Source organism: Triturus cristatus, chromosome 7, assembly GCF_964204655.1.
Source record: "Triturus cristatus chromosome 7, aTriCri1.1, whole genome shotgun sequence".
NCBI classification, from domain to species: Eukaryota; Metazoa; Chordata; class Amphibia; order Caudata; family Salamandridae; genus Triturus; species Triturus cristatus.
In genome coordinates this window covers 1,757,908,303-1,757,930,344 of record NC_140590.1, presented here as the reverse complement: position 1 = coordinate 1,757,930,344, position 22,042 = coordinate 1,757,908,303, and the positions used below count along the sequence as shown (strand labels likewise).

Sequence of the window (22,042 nt, the reverse complement as noted above, 5' to 3'; positions counted from 1 at the left end):
GCGATGCGAATTCCTTATTGAGGATTTTGGCAATGAGGGGCTTGCAATGCGAAGACTGGTATTGGGGATGTGTCGGGCTGCAGCGAGTCCCACGCAAAGCTACAAGAAGACTTTCAAGAGTCTAGGACTGGGGTGGCACCACATGGGGATCACAACTCACAGCAGACAGAGTCCAGTTGATGGGTTCAAGGTGGCTGGAGCCTTTTCTGTCCCTTAAGCTCAATCAGGAGGCCAACCAAAAATCCCTTGGAGTTATTCTGGTGGTCCAGGGATCAGGATGTAGGTCCATTCCTTCTTACTCAGCCAGAAGGCCAGCAGGGCAGCAGAGCAACATAGTAGCGTTCCTTCCAACAGAGCAGCACAGCAGTCCTTCTGAGTCTTCCACAGGTCCCAGAATTGAACTGAACAGTAGGGTCTGAGGGTCCATTAATTATGCCAACATGTTTCTGCCTCTATTCAGCGGGAGTCTAAGGCATTCATCAGGGCTATGTCTATGCCCCTTACACTGCAATAAGTAAGTGCAGGGTAAGCTTGGATGTAAAGAGAAGACCTACTTAAAATATGTAGCACCATATTACAAAAACGAATATCAAAATTAGTAACAGTAGTGAGATTGTGTGAGTATATTATGTATAAAATAAGGTGAAATTCCCAATTAGCCTAGTGTGTTTCATGTGACAATGTAGTACTCAAGAAAAGAAAGCAGTCAAACTTAAATACCTAGAGCTATTTAGCTATGTGCTTCATGGTCTGTTCGGGGTGGGTCTCTCCTGTAGTCACACTCTTGAGTTACGAATAAATATATCAAAACAGAGATTAGAGCGATACCATCTCTATGGAAAGTACTGGCAGCTTGGTAGCGGTAATATTGCCCAATTGTGGTTGGTTCAGGAATGGTAGGCAAAATTTTCATGCCCCACATGTTGTATTAGTTATAGAAGAAAAAATAAGCAGTTTTGATCAAATTAGACATACATCCACACCCCTGTTCTCTTTTGTAATAGGAGATATTTCCAGAGCTAATAAAATACCCTATTATCTGCTTTTTGAAAGGCTGCGTACTCTAACAATCCTCATTGCATTCCATACAAGACTTACTTTGTCATGGTCGAGAAACCACTCGTCACATAACTTGCCCCACCGATCAACCATCTGGTGCCGTGGCATTTCACCTGGATGTCCATGTGGATAAGCTTCTAGATTACGTTTAATTGGTGTGTTAGTCATCCGATTCATCGTATCTGTGTTTGCCGGCAGTTGCCGGGGAGCGGGCAAAAAGATCCAAAAAGGGAACACCTGCTCACCATGCATCTAAGTAGGAGGGATCCGCTCCAGCCCCTAACATGCCCGCACCCGCACATCAGTTGTGCGTCAGCTATGGGGCATTTCCCTAAAGCTATTGGACGTACTCATGCATGCAAGAGAATGTCCCGCCTCTAGAAGGAGGCAATGCATCTTGGAACCGGGTTCATTTTCCCGCAGTTGTTCATAGACTCATATGTCAGTCTCTTTTATGCTACGTTCTGGGACATGAAGTCTCTCATAGTATTTACAGTTGGGCAAACAATAGTTTTTTTAAATAATTACACTTGGGCAAAACAGAGTATTGATGCAGGAAACATCTGCTGATTGCCAACTTAAGGAGACATAGAGACCCTCCACAATTTTGTTGGATAATATGTGGCACAAGGCCCTCATCATTAATCTACTTGCCTGGATCAATACATGTGCCTGGAGCTACTGCTTTTTGGAAAACAAAACAAGACAAAACGCTTAAGTAGCCTTTTAAAACATGTCTAAGCTCTGCCATTGCAACCTTGTAGTTGTTTTAAACGTCTTTTTCGACCTGGCAAAAATAAACCTTTTGCCAGACCAAAACCTTCCTTTTTACTACTTATAATTTGCGACTAGAATAGGCCCTGAACAGCCAATAGGTCAGGGGGCAGTGTATTTAAAAAGTTGGATATGTACTTTTAACTTTTACATGTCCTGGTAGCAACAAGCTTTTACATTTGTTTTTCACTACTACAAGGCCTGCCTCTGCCATAGGATAACATTGGGTTAACTTATTACATTTAATAAATTATACATTTAAATGTGAGCAGGTATGAATATCAAGTTAGCTGTCTAAAGAATTGTAATTTAAAGTCCTTTTTAATATTAAAGTCGGAATTTAAAGCACACTTCTGGAAATGCCACTTTTAGAAAGTTGGCCTTTTCCTGCCCTAACCATTTGGTGCCTGCTGCCTCTATCCTGTGTCACCTGCCTAGGTGTAGCTGGCAGTTGTTTTTTGAGTATTGATCACAGACAGTGAGACAAAGGGAAAATAGGTGTTGGCAGGATGGGCCATTTCTGAATTGATGAGGGGCAGGAGCTGTGACCTACCACACTTGCACATCACAAAGGCACTGCCTGGACACACACACTAAGGGTTTGACACTAATCTTTTGTGACCCCAGGCAATCTGGGGCCAGGGCAGGGAGGCAGGAAATTCCAAACACCTCAAGGTGTAACCCTCCAGAACCTTCTCTTTTTCTTCAAAGCTGGCACCAGGTATAAATAATGGACCTATAATATCACACAACCTGCATACAGGTAGGGTGCTCTTTTGAGATATAAAGTACTGACTATTTTGTTTTGACACTAAATTGATTAACTAATTGAGAGCCTGTGGGTTGCTAAACAGGTTTTCAAAATGTGCAAGGACAACAGGATTGCAGGTATTGTAGACTGGTGAATAGTTTCCTTTAAAAAAACCTTTTCACCGTTTCGGCACACTGGTACCAATTTTCTGGTGATGTTTTTGGATAATTCACATTAACACAATGGTATGCCATGCTGTTTATGGTTTCACTGGATTGGCATTTATAGTCTGGAAACAGTATGCATTATTCTAGACTGGTTCTGCACAGGGTTTCACTACTTGTGTATAGTGATAATGCATGACCACCATTTCATGTAACTAACCACGGAACTATTGTCAAATGTATATAATTAGACAACAAGCTTCTAGCTATTGCAATTGTATAGTTTTTTGTTGATCAGAAAAAACTATTATTGTTTTGTAGCTCTGAAGAAGTCTTGGGGTACTCCCTCTAGGACGAAACACGTGTTGACGACAGAAAAAAGAAAAGAGTCTAAATGTGATGAAAAAGATTTTAAAAAAGGAGACACTATCCGAACAAGGGGAACCGACTTTGTCCAATGTGTATTACTTGACTGTTAATTTAACCTGTATACTCGAGATATCATGAGCCAGAGATTTGTATGTTTATTGTCCGATGCTTCTAATCTGGTCTGGGGGAGTAGGGTGAATTGCTTCCTGCTCTTTAAGCACTGCTTGTAAGTATTATTGAAATTCTCGTTTAAATTCACTTAGTGCAATAGTCCCCTAGAGCCACTACCCGTTAGTTCACCCATTTACATCGTTTCCAGGTTTAGGCAGTGGTATTTGGTCTTTTTTTACATCTGTTAATTTTTGTGAATTATGCTAGCGGGAAAAAGTAAAAAGATACAACTACTTTACCAGTTTTCCAAAACCTGACTTATAGCCTTTGCTAATAATCGTTTGAAATGACTCAGGGTATCTTGTCTATCACTTTGGGAGCAGATTTAAGAAAGTTTAGCGCAACGCAGTAACTAAGGTTGGTTAGCTACGATTCTCTAGGTAAAGAGAGCATCGTAGAACCCTATCTTCTAAGTTCTGCTGCTCTCTTCTCAGTTGTCGGTTCTTAAACAGACTGTGTACCACCACGCACACACCTCTGCACTGTGTATAGTCTAGTACAGGCTTTTTACTGGAAGGTTGCCATTCCAGTACATAATACTATGCTTACACCAACTTTAAAAATGTGCACACATTGGATGGATGCTGGACAGTGCAGATGACATGCATTGTGTGAAACGTGAGAAGAAATTAAAACATTTCTCCTTACAAACACCATCATTAGGAGGAGTAGCTTTTTGCTGGAAGGCCCTTTCTACCCATTTTAGTAAATAGGGCTTTGTGTTACTTAGCATGACTTTGCACTGTTGCAAACTCTTGATAAATCTGTTCCTTCATGTTATGAGGACATTGTGCATCCAGTCCAGTGCAGTTTCTAGGATTTACAATGTTGGCGTCCTTCAACTCAGCCAATAAAGTGGTACACCCTTTAGTGAAAGTTTATAGATGCCATCTTGCTTATATGGAGCGACATGCCAACCCTGTTCAAGAACAAATATTCAGCAATTGTTATTTGACTTTTAAAACTAATTTTAACTAATTTTAAGTCCTCCTTTCATGCAAAAGCCAACCCGCCTCCCTCTGCTGTTAACTTCTACTGAAAAGACTGGTTTATCAGCTGCAGAACATCTGTGCTTCATGACTTAGTCTTAACAAGGCCCTGTGGTAAGGACAGAAGTACCACGGCATCATATGACCTTTGACCTTTTTTCAATAGCAACAAAAGGGTACAGGTGGCAGTGCGCTACAATCTCATTGTACTGAAACATGTCACCGATGGTTGGCAACTCATTTAAGTAGTCTGGGGTTGATGTCTACTTAGCCGTGCCATGGTAGTACCACATTTAGTGATGGAGAACTACACCCATCAGTAAAAAGTATTTTGGGTTGCTACAATGTATTGTGTGGCAGTGGAAACCAGAGTGCTTTCTGAGTAACATTAGCAGAATGCTATATGTCACTAAGGGTGCAATGATCCAGTGCTAGACTTTGTTTAACAAATATTTGTTTTAAGATGTGTTAGTTTCATTGATTCAACTGAAGTAAATCAGGACTACAACTTCCAGGTTTAATTTCATTGTTACAGTGAACCTCAAGAATGGAGCACTGAGACCTTTGGAACATGGATCCCCCTGGTAGCCTTATTTATTGGGGTCCATACAATGATACACATGACCATAATCGGGGGTCGTACGACCAGCAGCATCTAGAGAGTCAATCGCTCTCGCTCGAGGTGCCCTACTTTTCTCACTCTGTCGTACAGGCCCTCCCCCTCCCCCAATGTCATTATTTAGTTTTAGGGTCACTTTCTTTTTGTATAGCACCAATGCCATCCCAACAAACTGTGACTGACCTCCATATTCTAATACTGCACACATTCCCAGCTTGAAGTGCCAAATCGTCATGTCCTAATGACTTCTGAGGATGTGTTTTAAATGAAAGCAAGTGCAGGAATCCTACACTGTTCATAGAAAAAGAAGAGTAGGAACTGAAGGCATGTCAATCACGGGGGTTGTGCTGGTCAGTTGGCTTGAGGTGGAATATTTGAAAGATGAACAACCTCCTCGCTCCTTTACCTTTGCATTCTACTCTAATAGTTTCCTTCTCTTCTGACTCCTCTCACTTCAGTTTTCAAGTTACATCAGGAGATTGGAGACCTAAAGATGAGACTGAAACAGAGAGATGAACGTAAGTACCCCAAACAATAAGGTAACTTCAGAATTATTATTTGAACAAATGTTTATGTTGCTCCATTTTCTCAAAAGTAGAATAAGTATCACAAAGGCCTCTTTCCCACTTTATAGATTGGGATTATATGGCCTACAAGTGGCCTACTGGAGTGCTGGGGATGCACTTAGCGACTGAAGGGGCACTCATCATCCTCTCCAAAATTCATTATCTCACACATATCTCAAAACTATCACATCCAGCTTGTGAGTTGTCCCTGGACATGTCAGAGTGGGTCCAGGGTCAAAGGCTTCACAAGATTTCCATTTCGCTCTGATATGAGCAAATAGAAGAATTCTGGTGGCCAGCCTGCTCACCCGAGAGAGATAGCTTTGGCGCTCTTATTGCAATCCTTATAAGATCAAAACAGTTGCCTGGCAGGTTAGATAGTGGAATAGATAGGAAAACTCCCTGTTTAGTACCCCACAGACAGAAACGTTTTCTTTCTCTCTCTTCCTCTTTCTGTCTTCAAGAGAGAAAGTTGTGCTGCACTGTTAACTTTTTCAAGGCCAGTATATCTGTGCCATGCTTCAGATCCAGATGTCTAAAGGTTGGCTGGGGAAATGTGGGTTTCTCTGGTTCGTGGTGTGTCGACTCCCACTGCACCCCTTTCAAATCCTAAAACCATATGCTTTTCATAACCAGTAGGTGCTGCATTGCAATCCTGGACTGGATGTACTGCAATTCATTACGGACTAGGGGGCAGATTTACTAATCTTTGACGGAATGCAATGAAGTAAAACAACTTGTTGTGCTGCGTCAAATGGAGACAGCGGGACTGCGGCATATTTACTACAATATGGTGCATTCCTGCTCTCTCTCTGCACTGGAGCACTGAGCACAGCCTATTGCCAGCGCAGCTATCCTTGGGCCATGGTGCTCAATTACAGGCAGGATTTTTGTATAGGAAAGGATACCTTCCTGCACAAAACAATCCATTGAGGTATTTTCCTCTTTCTATGGATGCTTCTGAGTGAAGAACATATGTACAGAGAAAATAAGGAGAACTAAATATATTTCTCCTCATTTTGCCTCACTTGGGAAGTTGTAGCATGTTTACAAATTCCCAGGTTTACCAGGGTTAGTAAACCTGGGAATGCTGCAATAACCATGCATGGATGCGTTGAAACACCCATGCCCCACCCATGGAACTCCTTCCCAGATCAGAGAAACATAAGGCAGCCATTTGCACTGCCTTGCGTTACTCCAGATTTACTATCCTACACAGAGCCATGCAAGGTGGCTCTGCGTGGGTGGCATAGTAAATCTGACTTTATGGCTTGCATTGCCCTTGATAGATGCAAGAACAACACAAGCCCCTGATAAATCTGGCCCTAACTTTCCAGTTTCCATTTCATCAGGAGGGATCAAAGAGAACACTTTACCCATCTTAGAAATAGGGGCAAAGTCCATCCACTCTAGGAGGGATTCTCATTCTCCTGAGACTGACAAACTGTTCTTTTCACCTAGAACATTATAGGATGAATTTAGCTGTATCTAATTATTTTCTCGTATTGTCTTTGCTCAATGATTTCCGTCCTGCCAGTTGCTGATATCTTGCTAGCTGCTCCCTCTTCCCAACTTATGATTGTCCGTCAGTGATCGATTTCTTTGGTCTGCCGCGAGCGCTGATGCAGAGGGAAGCATTCAGTACAACTGCAAGGTAGTGGGAAGATGCCAGGGGGATAACACGACTGCTCCATTGGTTCGGCACTGGCCCGACATTTTACCAGTTCCGGCATCTTGTCCCCTGCTCCTCCTACGCTAGGTGATCAGGAAGCCGAACCCAGCGAATTCAGCAAGACGATCCCCAAAGGCCTAAACTAAACCTCAGAACCCTGCCCTGAAGTGGGAGAGGGGACCAGGAGCTTAATAGCTTTAAACCCCGCTCAGATGCAGCGGCGATTAGGGCCCTGCACTAAATTCGAGTCCTGACTCTGCGGCAGCAGCCACCCTATTTTTGGGTGTGGCTTGCAGTGTTGAGTAAGCTCCACCTACTTGACATCAGCTCAGCTCGCATGCAGCATGGGTAGTACTCTTGCCCCCACGCAGAGGCGCAACTAGAGCCAAATTTCGAGGGGGGGGGGGGCTGAGAAAAAATTTCGGGGGGGGCTGAATCTTTTTTAAGCCATAGGCAGAGTGGAGCTGCAGGGGCTCTTAGAAGGGGTGACACAACAGCGAGGCCTCATTAACATGTAAATGGTCTTTTAAAGACCTGTGAAGTGCTCGGGTGCGGCTGTGTGTGTGCCGCGAGGCTGTCTCATCCCGGGCTGCCAGACACGACGGCGGGGGGGGGGTGGAGCCCTGTGAGTCCAATGGGTGATGCGCGCCTGACCCCACGCCAGCTATAAAAGGGACGCTTACAAAAGAAAATGCAACACAGAGTTAGTTTATGGCTAGCTGCCACCCTTTTGCCATTTGACACGCTGGCCTCTCGCCTACCTGGTCACTCTGAGTAGATTTACAAGCCCCTTGCACTGCCAGTACATCACGTTTTGTGACGCACTGGCAGCACATTTCTCTACCCCATCTTTACAAGGTCAGGAAAAGCCACCCTGTGTGGCTTTTCCTGTCCTTGTAAATACGGCCCCCTTTACATGCAGCACTTTGCGTGAAAGGGGCATTCCATGGGTGTTGCTGTGGGTGTTCCCACGCAAAACCCATGGAATCAGACACATTTCCAGATTTACGACGAATTATAAACCTGGGAATGCATCAGTATGCTAACCCACCCTAGGGGTGGCATAGCGAGGCGCAACCAGGAGAAATGTTTTAATTATTTTCCTCTTTCAATGCGTGCTGCATTCTACAGCATGTACTGAAAGAGGAAAATGCCTTTAGTGATTGTTTTCGTGGAGGAAGGTACCCCTTCCTGCACAAAAACATCTCCCCATGACACAGGCATCCTTGCACCATGGTGGAAGGGTGCCTGCGCCGGCGCATGGCAGCTGTTTGTGCGCCAGTTCAGGGGAGAGCATAGGAATGCAACATATCATTGTAAATATGGTGCATTCCTGTGCTCTGAAAGTTCTGCAGCATGGCGCAGCCAAAGGGCTTGCGATGCCACGCTGCGGCGGGAAACAACCTTTACAACGCAGTCATTACATCGCACTACCTTTACATAGCAGTTATTACATCGCAACATCCTTTACACCTCATTTCATTACAACACAGCGATTACATTGCATGTCACTACAACGCATGTCATTACAATGCATGTCACTACAACGCAGCCATTACATCGCAAGTCATTATAACGCATACCATCATGCATAGTACCCTTGCACTATCCGCCACTTACTCTACTGTTGCACTCACTGGAGTTAGAATAGTAATTTTTACCCCTACACTATCCAACACTTACCCTACTGTTGCACTCACTGGAGTTAGAATAGTAATTTTTACCCCTACACTATCCAACACTTACTCTACTGTTGCACTCACTGGAGTTAGAATACTTACCTTAAATGCAATGTAATGGTATGCATTGTAATAGTTTGCGTTGTAAAGGTGTAATGCGATCTAATGGAATGCGTTGTAACGGTAGTTTCTGAAAATGCGATGTAATGGCATGCTATGTAAAAGAATGCGATGCCAAGGATGTTGCGATGTAAAAACTACATTGTAAAGGCATGCATTGTAAATGCATGCGTTGTAACGTCATACATTCATCTGAACCCAGCAGCACTTGAGCATCTGCGGGAGAGGGGCTACAGGTGGTGGGTCAGAAACATAGCAACCTTGTCACCCATTGATTGCAAGGAGAAAGATGCATCCTAATAACGTCAGAAAAAGCTATTAAAGCAAATAAAGAAAAGAAAAGCAATAAAGCAATTACAGCAAAGTATAAAAAAAAAAAAAAACAAGTATGGAAGGTAAGAGCACCAGCAAAGTGCAGCCAAAGTGACACGAACCAACGAGCCTCCAGGATCTTAATCAGGTCTGGCACCTGCGATGCCAGAAAGAATAACTGGGTATAACAGATGCATGACAACGAATATGACAGAAAATAATCTTTACACCCTAAAAGTGCCAACTCCAATAAGCAAATATTTCATCAGTGCTGGAAGCTAAAAAAATGAATTTTTCACAAAACTCCAGTGAATCAAATACCTATCTCTGGTTGACTGACTAATTTTGAGCCCCAGTTTAGCCAAGCAAGAGCATGGCACAGAACAGACATCCTCTGGACAGTGTGCTGATCTGACTCCAAAGTTCATGGAACAAACCTCAGTGATCTAGTCAATCAAGCTTTCTTCCACATCCATCTCCATATCAGACCTAGATGATAAAGCTCAGCAATCAATGGCTCCCATCCAGGAAGTATATCAAAATCTACCATGCTATTACTGTATCAGTTTGATAACTCCACCCCAAGCCCATCCCACAACACCGAAGCGCACAAGGATGTGTTAGTGGACGAGGGAGGAGTTGCGTCCCCACTGGGACAGACCTAACACCCTAGCACAGATGGTGGGAGTGACCCATTGTTAGAACCGGGGTCTCCAGTTGGCCAGAGTCTGCTCTCTAGTCCAAGTAGGGACCACTGATTCAGACAAGGTAGCTTGGTGCGAGGCAGGTAGGCACACCCGAGGCAATGTGTAAAGTGATTATGCAGCACACATCCACACTGACACAGTAAAGCACACACAAGAAGGCGACACCACTCCAACTTTATGCAGAAGAACAAGTATCTTTATCTAACTTCTTGTCAAGTTCCAAAGCGGAAAGAATCTCACGGTACACAAGGTAAAAGTTCTCGCAGATAGAAGTGGTTCTAGGAACATCAATTCACTGAAGGATGAATTCTCATACAGAAATTCAGTACAGTTTCAGGGAAGGCACTACAGCATAAGGCACTTTGAATACAGCTTCTACTCGTACATGACCATCCTCACGAAATATCCAGGCCCCAGGAGCCCCTGGGGGTAACCCTACTACAAAATGAGTGAGTCTTCGTATAGGCGTAAACCACAGTTTCCACGACTCACCAATTCAGTCACTTTGGGGTTAAGGAAGCGATGAGGCGTAGGGAAGGTATGTGCAGGGCACCTTCGTGCAGACCCTCCTTGAACCGGCCTCCATGCAACCGCGGGGCTGTTACCTGAGGAGGAGGATGAAGTCGACGTAGTCCGTGGGGCTCCCCACAGCAGGGGAACAGGTCTGGAGGGTCCGGTGAGCTCTCGTGCTCCCTGGGGGCTCCTTGCAATTGCACCTGGGTGAGCTCCGGGTTGCCTGGCAGCACTCCGCTCGGGAGTCAATCCGTGCGCGGCTTCCCTGGAATGCCGCCGATGGCACTGCGGGCCGGAGTCCCGGTTGCCAGGCGATGCTCGCTCGCTGCCGCCCCAATCCCAGCGCAGCGCTCTCCGGCCTTCGCTGGGGGTTCCCTCGAGCGCGTTCTTCCGCCCGGGCCGGCCGCGGTGATCTTCCGACAGGCCGCACTCCCGCTACTTGTGAGCGCCATCCCACGCTATGTCCTGCTCCCAGCAGCACTCCGCCTGGGCCGGCGGCGGTGATTACCGGCTCCCAGCATTCCCAGGGCGTTAACGTACTTCAGGGATCCCCGTCAGAGGCGGTGATTTGCGGCTCTCAGCACTTTTCAGATTCCAGCGCATCGCACCGCATAGGGAGTCCCCAGGCACCGAGGTGAGCCCCTGGAGTACAGCGCTGCAGGGACAAGGTAGGAGCAGGTCGCTGTTGTTCTTGGTGCGGTCTTTCTTTAAACCAGGTAGTCCTACCCCACCGTAGGGACAGTCCTTGGGGACCTTGCTGTCCTGGTAAGACCAGTGACCAGGGGAACAGTCCTTCCACCCTGGGGAGACACTCTGGGGAGGTTTGTCACGTCCACTCTGAGCTGGGCCAGATCAGCAGGCAGCAGGGCGGCGCACGGGGGAGGGCAGCAGTTCCTAGGAGCAGTCAGCCTTAGTGGGGTGGCAATATTGCTGACGCAGAAGTCCGCACTCCAGTCCAGGTGGGTCTCTAGCCAGTAGTGTAACAAAGATGAGTGGCCAGAACCCCCCCTTTTATACCCTAAAGTCAGGTGACGCAAAAAGGTGACAATTTCTGGTGGCAACTAGGGGGTTTGGAAGTCTCTGGAAGAATCTAAGAGTTCAGGGGTATTCCCTATCTCCTCTGTCCTGTCTGTCTATGATGACAAGAGGCTGGGCCGTCAGGGTTACAGTAGCATCCAGTCCCAGCCTATTCCAACTACTAGTGCGCAGACAGGACGGTGGCCTCCCTCACCGCAGTGGCCGGCGGCAGACATGTCTGTCACCATGTTTTAAGGAGAGAGCACCTGCACCTCAGCACTGTTTAGCAGCGGCAAGGCGCCCAGAGTCCTATGTCCAACAAAAAGGGCTGTCAGATAAGAGGCAAAAAGGGAAAAAAACTGTAGGGGAAGGCCACCCCAGGGCTGACAGGTCTAACACGTGTCCCCCCCAGCCGAAAGTGGGGAGAGCTACCCAACCTCTAGGGAGATCTCATCACTAAGGCAGAAAAACAAGGAGAGACCGTCAGCATTGGTGTGGTCTTCCCCTACATTTTTTCCTCTTCCCCCAGTCAGATTTAATAGAGCAGCTTTGCCACAACCAAGATGAATCAGGTTACTGTAATGAATGGACCGCAGAACAACTTTGCAGTAACATTAAAATAACATAGCAAATCAGTGAATCTCACCAAGATGCAGAACTGGCAGCAATTAATTCGAACCTGGCCACCGTAATAAATGCACTTACATGGCAATCACATGAGTTTGAATCACAGATGGTTACCATAAAAGTCTATTGCCACAACAATTGCGGAGATGGCAATACAAATAAGCTAGATGCAAGGGACCGCAAGGTGACACAAGCAAATGCCAGCCAATTGTAGAGAAGCTCAACTCACTTCTGGAGCTGTTCTCTTTCTTAGTCATTGACCTAAAGAGGGCTGAGTGTCCCTCAGCCACCCCTACTCTGAGTCAGGTTGCTATCCATCAAGGGAGCAGTGGCAACTTACAAGGCACTTTGGACATCAATCAGGAAATTGCTGAGGAAAACTCCAACAAGCTAAGCCCCTCAAACTTAGCAAGAGCAGACATGAGCTCATGATACACCAGCCAGCAACCCACATTGCTCCATGGAACAGGCTACGAACCTCTCCAACAAAGTCCAAGGCAATGATAAACAGCTGTCATGAAGAAAGGCCTAAAAGACGAGGCAAAAAAGCTAGCAACACCATCTTTCAGTTGGAATTAATAGGCATTGAGGCCCTCTACAGAAGGCCATGAGGAAAGGAAGGAGGCACTTAATCTCAAGTTTTAACCAGCACAACCAGTTTCAAACATTGCCAGAAGGGGTTCCCAATCTTCCAACGCAAACTCTCTGGAAATAAGTTTCCCCGGCCAGTAGCTACTTATGATGCATGATGTTTATCAAGAAATTCATGGACACCGGAGGCCCTGGGAAGGGAGGGGTGGTTGATCCTCCACTGCGCTTAAATCACCATCTTAGAAGACCAAGGGCCTGATTTAGATCTTGGCGGGAATGGTCCTGCAGTTGCTTTTTCTGCAATTTCCCCGACCGCCAACTAGGTGGTCCGCCCGCCCCATTTAGATGTTAGCGATACTATGGACGAAAGCCTGTAAGAGTCCCACTGAATGCTCCGGATTTCTTCTCCTGCATCAACAGCCTCAGAGGCAAAGGCAGCTGATGGTGGGAGTCCAATCACTATTCCTGCCGACCTAATTATGATGTGCCTTCCTGTCGAGAAAAAAGTGACCGGGATACCTCCAACTTTGAATTGGAGGAATCAAACAAAATGAGGTAAGAAAATACCTTTTTTGATGGTTTCCACTTCTGTTTCTGACTCCAACACCATTGTCCAGGTCCCTCCATTGCTGTTATAACTTGAACACGAAGCTAAACAACCCATTGTCAACAGAATCTAAGGAAAGTTGTAATGTAAGTTTTCTTACTATGAATCGTGTATTGACAAATGGTGTAGGCTTGCGTATTTTTACATTGCTGTTACTTACTTTCTTTTTTAAATATGTGGAATGCATTGGTGTTCATTTTACAATTTATCAAGTACAATGAATACACCTGTATTGACACATAAAAATAATGATGTTGTTGTGGTGCATGTGGGTGTGCAATCATGTGTGTGTGTGTGTGTGTGTGTTTGTATGCAATGCAATGTGTACCAAAAGGGGCTTTACATAGTACCTACATATTCATTTCAACACAAACGCAACACATATATGTTTATTTTCACATTAACAAGTAGTACTTACCAGTCTCCATCCACCAGGGATGCACTCCAACAGGACACAGCCACCAAGACACTGTATAGATGATGGGTTCAACAAAGAGGGATGGAAGGTGCACTCATTGTGAAGTAAGTATAGACAACGTTAAGAATTGTTCCAAAGTTGTTTCTTTTTATTCAATAAATCTCTTAAAACTGGCACAGCCAACGCGTTTCGTTCCCGATTCTTTGCCAGAGGGTACTTCGTCAGGGCTCCTATCTGTTCTGTTAGTCAAATACCAATGCGGGTGTATATATTTCGGAAATCCAATCCAATAGGGCACAGAATAAGCCTCAATTATGATGTATATAGTGAAGCATCTCAAAGCTTCAATAACTAATCATTTGCTCAATAAAGCAAAAGGATTGGCCTCAATTTCAGTAAGATGCACCGGGTTTCTCACAACTCCAAGTAATAGGCGTGAAAACTTCCTATAAAGTAAGGTGGCATCCAAAAAGCCTTTACTCATCAGCCAGCTGTAAATATATGGAGGATTGATGTATAGGCTGATCTCCGTGTCCCAGCTCCAGCTTCCAGAAGGATTCTTCGCCTCAGGAGTCGACAACCTCGTCTCAGCATTCGCTGCTTTCTTCTCTTTTGGGAGACTCCGGGGGACGTAATCCTGACCAAATTGATTGAAGACACCTTTTTCTCCGGTAATCTGAGTTGTTCGTGACAAGACGCATTCTAATGCTGCCAGGATACAGATCATTACATATCTTCCTTCTTACATATTTAAACAGAACAAATAAAAGATGACAGTAAACATTCCTAAAATTTAGATTTTACATTACACTCTAGACTGACAAACTAGAGAGTAGCATATAACATCGCTAAACTTTACATGTCAGTCATACTTCTTAGAGCACCATCCTCCAAATTTACAACACTACGTTTAACTTCTCTGACTCTGCATGGAGCTGAATACTTACTTTCTCCTTTATAAACAAAACCTTTTTCCTTCACTACAACTAAATCATCTGGTGACACCACACAATGTTGTAATACATAACATTTCTATTTTGAGAACTCAAAGCATTTCTTTTGATTTCTTCACGATCAACCTCAAGTCTCCTTGCACCACCAGCACTCCCACTCAACCACACAGGACACTCTTTCACACCAGGTTGTCTACCTTTCAGGGAAACAAATGGAGAGACTCAGAATGGGGAGTGGTCCTGTGCACCCATATCTTCCTCCTCAACTCTTTCATCCACGGAAGGTGGTTAGCAAGTGAAAGTTGAATGTTGTCCATCACCAACTGATTTAGTCTCTCAACCAACCCATTAGCTAGTGGTCAGAAAAGAGCCACCCTTTCATGTACAATCCCCATGCCAGATATATAATTCACTATTTCTCTCGACACAAACTGCGCTCCATTATCCGACACAATGCTTTTGGGAATTCCTTCCTCGATGAATACTTCTTCAAAAAACTCAATAATAGTTGAAGAATTCACTTCACCAACAGCTTTGAGCACAAACCATTTAGAATGATAATCCACGAAGATTAGGATGAATCTGCTCATAAACCCCAACTTGGATATGGGTCCCAAAATATCAATAGCCAATCTCTCCCAAGATCTATCAGGGAAATCCGCAAGTCCCAGAGGTGGTTCTCTCGTCACTTTAGTCTTGTCACTATTAGCACATGCTGCACAATTTTGTATCTTTTCTTCAATATCCCGATCCATTCCAGGCCACCAAAATGACTGTCTCACCTTCTTTTCACAATTCCTCTTCCCAAATGTCCCTCGTGAACAATGTCAAGAATCCTCGACTGAACACCTTTAGGAGGAACAAACTGGCTTCTTCTCATAAGCTTGTCACCAACCACACTCACATCGTCGTGTGCTCCATCCCTTTGGCAATTTTGATTGTTTCTTCTAGATTAGGATCCTTGATTAATAACTTTTCCCGTTATTCTTTTATCATTAGTACATCTAACAATCTGATCTCTAATCAATGAATCCGTTAACTGTTCAAAACAACACGACAATGCCAGACCTCTCAACGTAGCAACATAGGACGCTATGCCCTCATCTTGTCTCGTATTCTCGAGAAAAATGTATGCCTCTCCAACACCAGATTATTCTTGGGGGTGAATTGAATGTCTAACATCTGCATCGACATTTCGTAAACGTTTTTCGATTGTCCATCTCTCATACCCAAAGATACTTCGGGTAGTTCCTCATAAATTCTTCTCCCTTCAATGCCTAAATGGTGTAGTAAAATATTTTGCCTCCTAATAGGTCCATAGCGATCTCCACCACTGGCTAATATATATGTAAGCAATAGTTTTTTCCACTGCTCCCATGGCACTCGTGGATCTTCAGGTCAAGATAAAAAAGGTGGAGGTGAAGCCATGGATTGTTCATCTATACCTGTTATAAAACAACACACTAAAACAAAAATGTTAAATAATAATTTAAGATAACAAATCAACATAACAACTTACCATAAAAAGCTAAAATAATTAATAAAGTATTCACAAGGGAATTCTCATGAAGCTAGCATAAATGCCTTGAAGGATACTTGATTTCTCTAATGCGAAAGTGAAAAGGGCAACGTCCTTTCCTCTAATGTTTCAGTCCACCATTCAAGCAAAGCCCTTTCCTCTAAACCCAATTGGAGAAAAGCAACACCTTTCCTCTAATGCCTCAGTTCGACATTCAAAGAGGAAGCACAGGCAACCCAAGCAAGAAGTAAGATATCTTCGTATTATTTGGATTTTATATCACTCTTGTTTATGTACAAAGATGTCTCAACACAATTTTTACACCACAATGTGTCACAGCACGTAGGTGAGAATGGAGAGAGAGGAGAGAATGCGGGACTACGACTCCCAGAATGCCTGCCAATGAGTGAAGCGGGTGTCCTACTTCTCTTTTCACCTTCTTCTCTATGTAACCTCCTCCCTCCCTGAACACGGGGCTCGTCACCTGATTGCAATGTTAGACGCGGAGTCCCGTCAAGCCCTGAGAATCCGGTGTATCCGGAGGAACCTCGTATGACCACAGACCTTTGCCGGGTAAGCCTGAACCTTGCCCCATCTCGAATTCCTTGCCGGAATCGGAGCGAAGCCAACGCGGATCCCAGCGCTGGTCCTGGAGTGAGCGCTTGTTGTCTTGGCTCTTGAACGACGGACTGCCCTTCGGACCTCAAGCACCAGCATAGGTGCGGAGCCCCGTAGGCAGACAAACCACGCCTACCTTTCCCGTCCGTTACCGAAGCACCCGCGCATAGGAGCGCGAGTCCCTGCACACCGGGGGTGACTTCCACAGTGCCCCTTACCTTCCTGAGCACCCGCGCATAGGAGCGCGAAACCCGCACTCGAAGGAAACCTACGCTGCCATACCTTGAAGCGCAGAAGCGCTTACTTTTCCTTTGTGCCGTACCTTGAAGCGCAGAAGCGCTTACTACTTACTTTGTGCCATACCTTGAAGCGCAGAAGCGCTTACTATTTACTTTGTGCTGTACCTTGAAGCGCAGAAGCGCTTACTGTTTACTTTGTGCTGTACCTTGAAGCGCAGAAGCGCTTACTGTTTACTTTGTGCCATTTACTTTGGAGAGCTGTGGCAAGGCTCATCGGAACATGCGCAGGAGCGCATTACAATCGATTCTGAGACATACGTCATAGGCAAATACCGTTACGTGGCGGTTGGCAAAACACGTGCGCCGCAGAGCGCTGCATCCCTTTATTATTTACATTAAGAGGATTAGCTGCCAGACCAGGATTCTAGTGCAAGACGCACCCCTATGAGGTCGGAAGAGAACTGTGCCGCCTTCCTAAGTAGACTGGGTGCTTTCTTCCTGAATGCCTGGGGCATCAAGGTACGTGAATGCCATGCACATTTGTAAGGAGTGGCGGAGAGGGAGAAATAGGGCTCCATTCATGGTTATGTTGTGTGTCTTTACTGCAGGAATGGATGACGAGAGAGAGTGAACGATACAACTCCTTGAAGTTATCCCAAGAGTCCTGCGGCCTCTACCTCCTTGTTTCCTTTACCCCTTTTGTCCCTTTCCCCAGTCTTTGTGGTCTTCCCCGACGAGGTGGCTCTTGTTCCTCTCTGGGGGGAGCACATAGATAAGGGCAGGGGTACCCAACGTCCAGCATCGCTCCTGCTGCAGCCGGCTTAAGGTGAGAGCCTACACTCCACTGTGACAGAGTGACGAGCCCACGGTTACTTGCAGCCTGAGCGATGGATACCAACACCGTGCTTACCTCGGTGCTAGAAACTCTGACCGCTTTACGAATGGAAGTGGACGCCTTTAGAGGCGAAAACCAGGAATTGAGACACGAGATGGGAACCATGAGAAGAGAAGTGGCGGGTCTGTCTCGTGTACCCCCCGCAGGCGCTCGAGGGCCATCCTACATCCGTAATTGGACTCTTCCGCCTCCCTCTTCCTCCAACCCTTCACCCGAGCAAGGGGGGAGTGGAGGACCATCCACTATCCAAGTTATCCAACCCTTACACTTGCCTTTAGCCCCTCCTGAGAGGTTTTTTGGGGACCCAAAAAAGTTTAGTGTATTCTTAGGGCAATGTAAGCTACACTTTATGTGTAAACCTGCTGTCTTTCCAACTGACCAGACCAAAACCGCGTTCATAATGTCGTATCTAGGTGGGAACGCGGCTAGTTGGTCCTTTCCTCTTATAGAGAAGAATGATCCAGTCTTACAGGACTTTACAGCTTTTTGCGAAGAAATGCGCAAACTATTTGATAGAAAGGCTCATCAGCTTTCTTTAGACAGAGAACTCATTACCCTGAGACAGGGGTCACAAGATCTCTTATCTTATATCACAAATTTCAACAGATTGGTAGTGGAAACCGAATGGCCAGCTGAAAAACGTTCCTCCTTGTACTATCAAGGGCTCAGAGGAGAACTAAAGGACGTGTTGGCCCAAGTGGTGCATATGCCAGCCACGTGTGAGGAGTTAATTGACCTTACAGTCCAGCTAGATCACCGATTGCAAGAGCGGAAGACTGATCGGCAACGGCCAGAAGCCAGATACATGCTGATCCGGCTAAAACCCCCTTCTGAGGTTACTGCGGTGCCCAGCGATGGAGTTGAACCTATGCAAATTAGCGGAGTAAGAGGACCCCTGAGCGCGGAAGAGAGAAACCGTAGAAGACTCCTGAAACTCTGCATGTATTGCGGGAAATCAGGGCACTTTATTAAAGACTGTCGAACCAAACTCTCTACTACCATCAGGGAACAGAAAGAGGTCAAGAAGGTGCCAGTAGTGGAGAGAATGTCCGAGCCTCTGGGAAACGACTATGCTCAAGCAAGTTGAAGACCCCTTGTTTGAGTCAAGCAGCAGAAGAGGTCTTTGCCGCTCAAAGCCATGTGATACAACCCAGGGCTCCCCACCTGCTCATCGGGGTAACGATGCAGTGGCCGGGATCGGACCCTGTGATGGGTTACGCCTTGGTAGATTCCGGAGCCACGGGCAATTTCGTAGATCAACGCTATGCCAAAGATATCGGAGTTCCATGCATAAAAAAGGAGATTCCAGAACCAGTGAAAGCGGTGGATGGAACCGATCTAACCTCCGGTCCGGTGAGTTTGCATACACAACAACTAGTGATGCAAATCGGAGCCGAACATTTTGAGGGTATAAAATTTGATCTAATAGATGCCCCTCATTTTAAATTGATATTGGGTCTGCCTTGGCTCACATTACACGATCCTTATGTGAGATGGGCAGCCAGAACGGTGACCCTAAACTCCTCCTATTGCAAGGAACATTGCACCTATACCCGAGTTCACTCGACTACCATCCCTGAGAATCCTGCAGTGCTACTGGCGCTTGGATGTAGCACGCCGGAAGCGGATCCGATTCCGGAATTGCCCGCAGACTATCACAGATACCAAGATGTGTTCAGTGAAAAAGAGGCCAGTAAGCTACCCCCACACAGAGCATATGATTGTGTCATCGACTTGGAACCAGGAGCCAGCATACCGTGCAGTCGCATATATGCACTCACAGAGGCTGAGACTACTTATCTACAACAATACCTAGAAAAACTGCTGGTCCTGGGGTTCATACGTCATTCTACTTCTCCCGCCTCTTCTCCCCTGTTTTTTATACCAAAACGTGAAGGAGGATTGAGGGCATGCATCGATTACAGAGCATTGAACAGAGTGACAAAGAAGAATCGCTACCCCCTGCCATTAATCCCTGTACTACTGGACCAATTGAAGGGAGCTACTGTGTTCACCAAGTTAGATCTCCGAGGCGCCTACCACCTGGTGCGCGTAAGGCAGGGAGACGAATGGAAAACGGCCTTTCGGACAAAATTCGGACTCTACGAATACATGGCGATGCCCTTCGGCCTTTGTAACGCCCCTGCCGCCTTCCAATACTTCATGGATGAGGTATTGAGAGGCCTCCTGGATGTGTCATGTATAGTATACATAGACGATATACTGGTGTATTCACAGTCCTTAGAAGAACATAAGAACCATGTGGCAGAAGTACTAGAACGACTCCAGCGGCATGCGTTATACGCCAAACTAGAAAAATGTTTGTTCCACGCCTCTACCGTCGAATTTTTGGGATATATCATCGGTCCCGAGGGGTTATGCATGGATCAGAAAAAGATTCAAGCTATTTTGCAGTGGACCTCTCCATCCAGCGTTAAATCCCTACAAAGCTTCCTAGGCTTCGCCAATTTTTATAGGCGGTTTATAAGAGAGTTCTCCAGGATTATTCAACCGTTAACTCTCCTGTTACGAAAAGGAGCTACCTTTCGTTGGACTGAGGAGGCCGAACAAGCATTTCAGACCTTGAAATCATGTTTTACGACAGCCCCTGTTCTACGTCATCCGGATGTTAGTCAACCATTCGTGATGGAAACAGACGCATCATATTACGCAGTAGGAGGCATCCTTTCCCAGCGCCATCCCGAAACGGGACAACTTCATCCGGTGGCCTTCTATTCGAAGAAATTGACGCCTAGCGAAGTAAACTACAGCATAACGGACTAAGAGCTGTTGGCCATCAAAAGGGCCTGCGAAGAGTGGAGACACCATTTGATGGGGGCTCGACACATGGTGGAAATCTACACCGACCACCGTAATCTACTTTTCCTGAAAAGCGCTCGTGCGTTGACCCCGCGCCAACTCCGGTGGTCCTTATTCTTCGCCGATTTGGACTTCATAATCAAGTTCCGACCAGGGCCACAGAATGGAAAAGCAGATGCATTGTCACGAATATCCTCTGAGACGGAAAAACAGCCTCTTGAAGAACCCCCATGTATCTTGCATAAGGCCACCTTTCAGACCGAAGTATTGGCCACCGCTGCGACAGGGGCATTTCTACGCAAAGTGCGTAACGGAATCAAGAGAGTGAACACGACAGCCTGGATAGCCAAAGACCCCGAGCATCGTGTTCTCATTGACCAACTGCTGTATGATGATAATCGTCTATACGTACCAGAGAAATCTCTTCAACTACAGGCCTTACAGTGGATACATGACACCCCCCTAGGAGGACACCCAGGCAAAGATAAAACGATTCAACAAATGTCCAGATACTTCTGGTGGGAAACGATGTCTACAGACTCCCAGCAATACGTCGCTGAATGCGCCGTGTGTACACAAGCCAAGGCAGTACATCAACGACCCCAAGGGCTGCTGCGACCCATACCCATACCTCCGGCACCTTGGCACACGGTGTCGATGGATTTTATTGTTGATATGCCACCCAGTCTTGGCCACAACACCATTTTAGTGGTTATTGACCACTTAACTAAGATGGGGCACTTTATAGCCCTCACCAAGCTACCCACGGCTGGAGCATTAGCTACCATCTTTCTGCAGAACATTGTCCGGTTACACGGAATTCCAGCAGTTCTAATCACCGACAGAGGAACCCAATTCACCTCTAGATTTTGGAAGGCCTTATGTGCCATTCTAAAAATCGAGGCCAAATTATCTACAAGCTATCATCCCCAAACAGACGGCAAAACCGAGAGGTTGAATCAAACCCTTGAACAATACCTTAGATGCTTCACCTTGCAATATCACGAAGAATGGAGAACCCTGTTATGGACTGCAGAATTCACGTATAATAACACCCACCACTCTTCGTTAGGGACATCCCCGTTCTTCTGTTTACATGGGTTCCACCCTAACATGTTACCTTTCGAACAGCCAGGAACATCCACACTACCTACCATACAAGAACACCATGCCCGTTTGAAACTCGTACTAGCCAAAGCCAAACTCCACCTAGAACTAGCTCAAGCTCGAGACAAAAATAATGCAGATAAAAGGAGAGTTCCATCCCCTTCCT

General features: G+C 45.8%; 1 protein-coding gene across 4 annotated transcripts in view; it reads left to right on the top strand.

Moving 5' to 3' along the window:
- LOC146813012 (killer cell lectin-like receptor subfamily B member 1B allele C) overlaps positions 1–22,042 on the top strand; it is a 640,827-nt gene that overhangs the window by 287,206 nt on the left and 331,579 nt on the right. For all 4 annotated transcript variants that reach the window (XM_085620032.1, XM_085620031.1, XM_085620033.1 and 1 more), the window contains one exon: positions 5,355–5,414. In XM_085620032.1, the coding sequence (XP_085476158.1) occupies positions 5,355–5,414 (60 nt within the window). The remainder of the gene's footprint in view (positions 1–5,354; positions 5,415–22,042) is intronic.